Source organism: Sebastes umbrosus, chromosome 5, assembly GCF_015220745.1.
Source record: "Sebastes umbrosus isolate fSebUmb1 chromosome 5, fSebUmb1.pri, whole genome shotgun sequence".
NCBI classification, from domain to species: domain Eukaryota; kingdom Metazoa; phylum Chordata; class Actinopteri; order Perciformes; family Sebastidae; genus Sebastes; species Sebastes umbrosus.
In genome coordinates this window covers 11,938,129-11,947,420 of record NC_051273.1, presented here as the reverse complement: position 1 = coordinate 11,947,420, position 9,292 = coordinate 11,938,129, and the positions used below count along the sequence as shown (strand labels likewise).

Below are 9,292 nucleotides of genomic sequence, written 5' to 3'. Positions count from 1 at the left end.
ACCAGTGGACTTAACTACCAATGACGAACAATGATTCTATCAAAGTTTTTATAAACTGAAGTTAATTATGAGAAGAGTGTAAAACAATGCGTTCAGCAGCTACCACAAGAGGATATTGCCTCATCATCTATGTACCAAGCTGTCATATTTCGACATGCCATCACGACAGAACGGATCCACACCCTGGTGTGAGTAATTTATTAAATGTGAACACTGCAGGTAGTGTTGCAAGGTACAATGAATCAGTTGTATATCAGAGATTGTGACATCCACATCTCCTGGAAAAAGGATGTATGCGGTGGGTGCTGTGTAGTTCTTTCATTAAGAGTATCCTTTGTTTTTCAAATTGTAAAATAGGTGGAAAGTTAAATTATTAATACCTCGAATGCTTTGTGAATGTGTCTGGATGCAAACCACAGAGTAGCTGCAATGCTCTCAAAATGTAATAGAAGAAAGAAAAACACCAAAAAAGAAGCGAAAAGTTCCATAACATCCCGACATGACTTTATTTTAGGAATAAGCGCATAGAGTCTGTCATGTACGTCACATTTTGACCTTAAAATTGGAAGCCCGCAGGATATTCAGGGAGAGAATGCTTATGCAGTGACAGCCTATCATTGCCTCGGGCCCTTAGAGTCATACCGGGGCCAGTCACTGTTTACACAGCAACAGCCAATCACGTCGAAGGCCCGCCTCTCGCCTTGTCACACTACTGAGCGTGGCTGGAGAGAGAAACTATAAAGTTGCCCGACAAGTCAAGAGGGAGAAGGAGAGGATTTAGAACCATGCGAGAGAACCTTGCCATTGTCTCATCCCAAAACATGGCGCTCATTGACTCTATGAAACCCACTGACCTGTCCGCAGAGAGGAAGGGGATAAAGTAAGTTCATGTGGTGTTTAATAAGAAGGATTCGGGTTATGGTTAAAAAAGATATTACTCAGAATTACACTGCTATAAAACACTGATGATTGATTTTTTGTATTGTTTTGTTTCCAGGAGGAAAAACTGGAGGAACAGAATAGGATTACTCTTGCAGACAAACTCTCCCAAGTCGATATTACATCTGATGAAAAACAGACCTTACAGGTAAGACTGACTTTTTATTTTGTTTTGTTGTGTCATAATTCTGCGTAACATCTTTGTTTGTGCTTCGTGCTAGTAAGAGTTTATTTAGTTTTAAATATATATTGTATTTTACTTTTTAATTAACTTTTATATTTTAATCTAATTTATAATATTTTACTCAACTTTATTTGTTGTCCTTGCATATCCACACCGTATTGAATGTATTTATTTTTTTATTTTATTTTGTATTTTGTTTTTGTCACTATGATTTTATGTCTAATTTTTTAATAATTAGCTATTTGAGTGTTTTTCAATATATAAAGTTTTCATAAATTTCAGGATTTTGCCTCCTCTGTAATTATCTAATCCATATCCTCTACCCTCAGGCCGACTGCTGATGACGTGCACCAGTGGGCGCAGTCGCTTGACAAACTGCTCAGTCATAAATGTAAGTATCATTCAGCGCGCTATTGGTGCATGATTACATGAAAGAGTCTCAAAGGTCACACGGTAACTGTGTGCTAAATGAAGGCACTTTACTGGCCTCAGTTAAACAAAGGTTGTAATGGCTTTTCAGGGTGTGGATGTGTCCCTTGTCTTTAACACATCTTCTTCTTCTCTTCCCGAACCCCAGATGGAAAAGCTGCCTTTTGTATCTTCCTGAAGTCTGAGTTCTGCGAAGAGAACATTGAGTTTTGGACAGCATGTGAGGATTTCAGTGCTCTCACGTCGCAGAAAGAGCTGGCGTCCAAGGCCAACAGCATTTACGAAGAGTTCATTAAAAATGAAGCTCCCAAAGAGGTAACGGCTGAATTTCAGCATCAGAATTTATGTACTTCAAGTTTTATAAATACACAAAATATTCTTTATGTCAAAGGCTCATATTGGTTGTTTCTTTGGTCACAGATAAACCTGGATTACCAAACTAAAAACGCCATCATCCAGAGCCTCCACGAGCCCACTGTGACCAGCTTCCTGGCAGCACAGATGAAAGCCTACAGCCTGATGGAGAACAACTCGTACCCCAGATTTATCTACTCCGACCTCTACAAAGAACTGTGTGCGGCTGCCAGGGTAGAGGGCAAGCACATTAAGTCCTAGTCAAACCAGACACCCACTGCTGGAGTCATTTGATTACCACTGTGACTGTGCGAATAGACCGCTGATGATGGTTAATTCCGGGCACTGCCGCCTCGGAATAATGCAAATCCTGAGCATAAACAATAACGTCGAGTGTGGAAAATGCAAAAACATGGAGCCATTTTTAGTCCGTCCTGCTGAGAGCTCTGATGTTGGGATGATTAGGCAGGATGCTATATGCTGCTGCAGGCAGTGCACAGAGCATTTCTACCAGATGGGATTATGGTTACATTTTCTTCACTGGGCCATTACCTGCACTTTCTTTATACTACACTGTTAGAATTTGATATTTTGGGCGATGATGCGTTTAAGAAAATGCTGTTCAAGTGCAACTGCACTCAAAGCTGAGATGAGTGTCTCACACTTAACTCTCTCTTACCGACGATGCTGTTTGAATGTATTTCTGTGCTGATATCCACTTGAAGACTTTGCACAGCTGTCATATACACAGGACTTTCTAATTCCGCTGCTCTTCTGGATTTGCTTCAGATCTGTTTACACAAAAAAGTGAATTTTTTTTAATTTATATAATAATATTCACAAGTTCCACCAAAGCCTGCATTTGGCCTGAAGATACTGTGACAATGTTATCTATTGTAAATATGTCATGTGTTGAATGTGAATTTAAGGCAGCTGGACTGTTTGAGAAATAAAATATGTTTGTTCTATAATTCTGAAATGTCTCCGATGCGTTTATTTCTGAATTCAGTGCAAAAATGTCAGAACTTTTTAAGCATGGAAGTTTGTTGTTGGGAACAGTGTATGTAAACAAAATAATTTAAGCTCAAAAGGCCTTAATCGATTTTGAAACTTTCACCAACATCTCACGGTCAATTTTACTCCTAATTCACTGTTCAACTGTCTACATTACTGCTGAAGTGAATACTGAACTGGTCCTTTACTTAAAACCTGCGTCAACTGACTTTTTGGCCACTTGGAGGCAGCAGATAAGCTGTAAACACAAAATTTACATATCGTTACCTTTAAAAGGACAACGCATCCTCAGCAACAAAGTTATTCCTCATTTTTCGTGGGTTTTCCTACGACTGTCCAGAAATACGTGAGGCGCCTGTCAATTTCTGCTCCCGTCTTTCACAAATAAACTTCTGTCTACACAGGAAACAGCTCGGTTAGGTTTAGGAAAAGATCGAGGTTTGGGTTGAAATAACACCGGAGGTTGCTAACTTAAGTATGGAAGATACGTGAAAAAATAAATCAACGTTGACTTCTGTTTTTTGACCCATCCATCTATCGCAATCTCCTCACTACGCGGCATTTGTCGCTCTTTATACTTTTAGTGGGATATACGAATTACAGTGCATTACTTTACTGTAGGTATAGCTACAAACGATGTATGAGAACAGATGAACATACACATACATTTGGTTATCTGGACTGCCTACCAACCCACAAACTGTGAAATAAGACAATCCAGTCAGTTTTTTGTGCCACATGTGATTCAACAAGCTATTCTGCAGGCTAATTAGAATATACCACCCATGGCTTGAGAACTTTGCAAAGGTGCGCCACATTTTTCTCGCAAGCCAATCAGAGTAGACTGGGCTTTTTCGGACGGGGTCTTAAAGGGACAGCGCTAAAACGAAGCGTTTCAGACAGAGGGTGAATACAGGTATATTCAGACAGACAGTATGAGAAAAATAATGTGTTTTTTTGGACATTAAAGCATTGAAAACATGTTTTAGTAGAATCCCAAAATACAAGTATGAACCTGGAAATGAGCATGATATGTCCCCTTTAAAGTTAATATGGCTAACATGTTAGCAGGTACAAACAGTTGCATATTTACACATCCGGCAGATACGGAACAACATTTATTTGGAGTCGTGTGTCCAGGCTACCTGGTAAACCTAGGTCTAATATTCACTCTCTTTTTTAACTCTGTTCTCCACCAGCAAGAAGGCTGCTAAATGCTCCACTGGGTTCCCCAGCTGGTAGCTATATTTGTCTGTCTGTCTTTTGGTGCTAAGGAGAGGGTTTATCAGAGCATTTATGCTGAAAATTGCTGCCTGCTGCAGCTGGAAACAATGTTCATGAAAGCCATGAAAGTGCATCCAAAACAGTTAAGGGCTGTAAAACTAAAATAATGACATATAAGACACAAAAGGCAAAAAAGAAAAAAAGGGGGAATTGGTCGAGGGAAACTATTTTGTAGCCATCTCCAGATCTGTGCCTCGACACAATTGTGTCTCTGAGCTATACAGGCGGGTCTTTGACAGTATTGATTAAATAGATACCACTAAAATCCTACCTCCTTGTTACTAGAACCGCTAGGGGTAGCTGTATACCTAAAATTGCCAACCGGTAAAATGTATCCACTATTAGAATGCATTGAATTTCAAGGTGCAATGTTCATTTATTTATCATCCTACAACACAGGGTTGTATAATGAAATGCTATAGTTGTAGTCCCTTTCTGCTACTCACAACAACAGTCACAATCAACCCACCTCTCAGTCCTTAAAACCTCCCACCATCACACGCTTCTTCACTCAATACATCGAGCAAGTCTAATGCCCGATGTACATTATTAGCCTATGACTTATGACACAGCTCTATTACGCACAGTAGTAAACTAAAGGCATTGCCATAGCAACACATAATGCTTATTTAAACAAACAGCGTGAAAAATGACTGCATTAGGTATAAATTATAAATAATAATAAAATAAAGCTTTATCTTGACAATTTTTTACATTCTTTTAGGAAAAGTCACAGACTGGGGGACTTCAATATTTTAGCGAAACAAAGTTACATACATTGACAAACTGCCTCGGGTACATTTTGGCTCTAATGTGGCTCAGACAGTCCTAAAATAAACTGGGAAAAAAAAGTTCGGAAACTTGTGTTTGGTGGATTATTTCTCTGTTGTTACAATGCTAATTGGCATTGTATTTTACATCGTTAGAAAGCCTGTTTATTTACTTTCACAGTGATGTCCAATTTAAGTTGGACATCTGCAACGAATCCTGCAACGAATCCTGGTTGAGGAATGGAACGCCATCCCACAGCAACGTGTGACCAGGTTGGTGACCAGCGTGAGGAGGAGATGCCAGGCTGTTGTGGCTGCATATGGATCTTCCACCCGCTACTGAGGCTCCTGACGGTGTATTAAATGAATAAAGTGTAAAATAGACAATATGTCTTGTTTGTTCTTTGTTACTGATAGAGAGTTTAATCATCCAATCCACCAAACAACTCACAACAAGAGTCAATACCAACAGGAGAATGCACTGTTTACCATTGGCAGAGCATTTTGGCAAATTTTTCTTGGGCGCTACCCACATAATCAGCTGTCCTGCTCATCCCACAAATGCATGATCCTTACAAGTTGGACATCATTGCGAAGGTAAATAAACAGGCTTTCCAACGATGTAAAATACAATGCCAATTAGCATTGTAACAACAGAGAATTAATCGACCAAAAACAAGTTTCCGAACTTTTTTTTCCCAGTTTATCTTGTTAATCCTATTCTTAAAGCAAAGTGAAGCAATATTTTGCTACTCAGAAAGTTGTTTTTTTTTCCACTGACAGTGAATTACTAAAACTTGAAATGGTTTAATGTGCGCGTCATGCACTTTGGGTGTTTGGTTTAACAAAGGTCAGACACATCCACATACCATACACTGACATATTTTTCAGAGACAATGTGCGGGATGTTCAGTTGCACAACAAAAACAACATTCTTCATCTTTTCGGAACATTTCATTCCTCTTTGTGCAGCTGATGGGGGGGGGAGGGCATGTCATGGCAGCTAAGTTCCCGTACTGTAACAATGTGTAAAGAACCCCTTGACTGACAGCAGAGAGAGTCCTCCCCCGCCTGCTGTGTGTCTACTCTCTGATACAGAGGCTGTTTCCCGCCATGAACCCGTAGTAGAGGCTGACAGTGGCCAGATACCCGGACAGTGGTCCTGACAGGCTGACAGCTCCTGCAGCTCTCTCCTCAGACCTGGTGGTGTAATAGGTCAGCTTTTACACCAGCAGCTCTCCACAACTGTATGCTCTGCTGGCTTTCAGGTTAGAGGAGTAGATCTGTGATTTGAAACTCTGGGAGCTGGGGAAAATACGTGTGTGTGTAATGGGTTATTTTCTTTAGTATTGGAATGATAATAATCCCACTTTCATAAACGCTACCAGAATGTCTCTAGGGATGGCACTATCAGTCGGTCTGTCGGTCTACCTCTTTGGTCCAGACTGAAATAACTATTACATATTAAATGCCATGACATTTTGTACAGACATGATGAGTTATGATCCCGAAAAGGATTAAGACAACTGACTCTGGTGAACCCCTGATTTTTCGTCTATCACCACGACGAGGTTGACATTTGTGGTTATAAAGGAACAGTGTGTAACATGTAGGGGTCTCTATTGGCAGAAAAGGAATAGGATATTAAGAAGTATGTTTTCTTTAGTGTATAATCACCCAAAAATAAGAATTTCATATCTACATATAGGGAGCGGGGACTCTTCATGGAGCTGGCCGTCATGTTTCTACAGTAGCCCAAAATGGACAAACCAAACACCGGCTCTAAAGAGGGCCATTCACGTTTTCGCGTCGGCCACCATAGTTCTCCTAAACACTTGACACACTTGATGCCAAATCCTACACACTGCACCTTTAAGTGTAACAGTTATTGGATGGTTTGCCATTAAATCTAGTACATCAGGAGGAGCTGTAATAACTTTTGTGACCCCTCAACATTTCACATAGTGCCATTATGACATCAAAATGTGTCCAATAATTTGGTTTATGATCACAGACAAGAAGTGGACGTAGTCGCCGTGATGTCACCCATTGGTTTGTGAACTGCTGTTTTGAAGCCTCGAGTTTGGCATTTTGGCTGACGCCATCTTGTGTTTTTGCAACCAGAAGTTACACAAGAAGGTGGAGCTGAGTACAAACGAACGCTGAATAAGACATTTGTAGGTGACCAAAATGTTATAATTAACTTTCATGAACGGAAAACTGTGAAAGGGTTAAAGTTGTAAGAAAAAAACACGGACAACTCCCAGACCGGACAACGCCGTGGTCAATCACAAAGTAGCCACGTTATTTGACTCTAAATGGGACCATAATTTACTAAATGAACATCATGCTGTATTGAAGAAGTTTCGAAACTAGCGATTGAGACCATAAACTCATGTTTACAATGTTTACTGAGGTAATAAATCAAGTGAGAAGTAGGGTCATTTTCTCATAGACTTCTATACAATCAGACTTCTTTTTGCAACCAGAGGAGTCGCCCGCTGCTGGCTATTAGAAAGAATGCAAGTTTAAGGCACGTCCACATTGGCTTCACTTTTCAGACCCAAAGGTTGCCCACTGTTTATGAACAAATATCTGCAAAACTAATGACATTGCCATATAAGCCTCAGCTGTACTTTGTATTTAGTGCTAATTAGCAAATGTTAGCATTGCTAACATGGTAAACTACGATGGTGCACCAGCACCCCTGTGCCTTAGTACAGCCAGAGCTAGTACGGCTAGACTCTTGGTTTTGTTGGTATTGTAAACTGATTTTATGTTTTCATTTCATTCTTTTTATTTCTGTAAATGTTTGTTTTTCACACCTATTGCACATCAGGGAGTTGAAGGAGAGGGGATTTCTCTTTTGATCGTCTCTCCCAAGGTTTATTTGCTTTTTTTCCCTGTAATTGATAATTATGAAAATCTATTAAAATCTATTAATCATCTTTATCAACAACAAAAAATGCCAAACATTTGCTGGCTCCAGCTTCTCAACTTTGCTGCTTTTCTATTTTATATCAGTGTAACATTGAATACTTTTGGGGTTTGGACTGTTGGTCAAACAAAAAACAAACATCTTGGGTTATTCTCTTGACATTTTAATATCATGAACGATTTATCAGAAAACAGCTAACAAAATTATTAGTCGCAGCCTTAATGTTCAATTTGCGAAGGACTTTTTCCTTGTCTGGTATGGAACCGCGGCTTTTATGAGCCTCTAAAGCCCTTTGAGACACTGGATGTGATAATAAGCTGTACAAATAAACTTCCCTTGACCTTCAAAGTAGGCCTACGCAGCACACATTCTGTTACGCAGCAGTCTTTGGCTATTTTTAAGACTCAATTATTGTTGTAGTATTTGCATCTACGTCTGCATGCCACACCAGTCATTCTGTTATAGGATAAAATAGCAATGTAAAGATAATGTTAACTGCTATGTTGGTTGACAAGGCACGTATTGTGATAGTGAAGGCATTCACCCTGCACAACTGGAACAGTCACCATGAATACGTTCTGTCCGCTCCTCCATGTGGCCTGATCTCTGATAATAGGTAATAAAACAGACACACTGTTCTCTCTCTCTCTGAGCTGGTAGTAAAACCTGTAGGTTTCCATTCCATCCCAGTAGTCTGTTGCCATGACTGATCTTGGCAACAGACTACTGGGATCCGATCCAAGGAGTACTTAAGGTGTGTATGTGAACACTGGAGCTAAAAATAGAAAAGGGCTACGTTCTACTTTGGTCGTCAGACTGCAGATGCGTCAGACTACGCAGGCCTTCAGACGTACGCTGTGTTCAAGCGCGACCCGTAAGTCAGTGCAGAGTGTAGTACAGCTGATTTATAGGACAAATCACAGAGGCCACTACAGACTCCCATGTTCAAAACATCAACATGCTGCTATGGGAAGCCAGCCAAAACATGGGTCACTTAACTTGTACCACTCATATCTTAATGATGCACTTATAAGGACTTAGCAGCTTGTCAGTGTACTCTAATCAGGTCAAATGGTTGAACACAGATTTGAATCCAATATTGTTTTTAATAGGTTAAGTAATCATCTTACCAAATACATACACTAATTTATTTACACTGGACAAAAAAAAAGGTTTAGCAGATGGCTTTTTGTAATGTACTTTAAATACAATCCTTGTTTTTCCTCTCCTTTACCAGCGGGTGGTGACAAAGATCTACCACCAAGTCTGACCACTGAATCTGTGAGGAGTATTTAGATAAAAAAAAAGGTATCTGCAGAAATCAATAATTGACAGATATGTTGAAAATAATCAGTTTTGGAAATCTGTCCACGAAAAAAA

The 9,292-nt window shown here is 39.8% G+C and overlaps 1 protein-coding gene across 1 annotated transcript; it reads left to right on the top strand.

Annotated features, from left to right (window-relative positions):
• Positions 1-639: 639 nt before the first annotated feature.
• On the top strand, positions 640-2,885 carry rgs2 (regulator of G protein signaling 2). Its single transcript, XM_037768894.1, has 5 exons — positions 640-880; positions 998-1,087; positions 1,453-1,514; positions 1,701-1,867; positions 1,973-2,885. The coding sequence occupies exons 1-5, from the start codon at positions 786-788 to the stop codon at positions 2,165-2,167; spliced, it is 609 nt and encodes a 202-aa protein (XP_037624822.1). The 5' UTR covers positions 640-785; the 3' UTR covers positions 2,168-2,885.
• Positions 2,886-9,292: the final 6,407 nt, after the last annotated feature.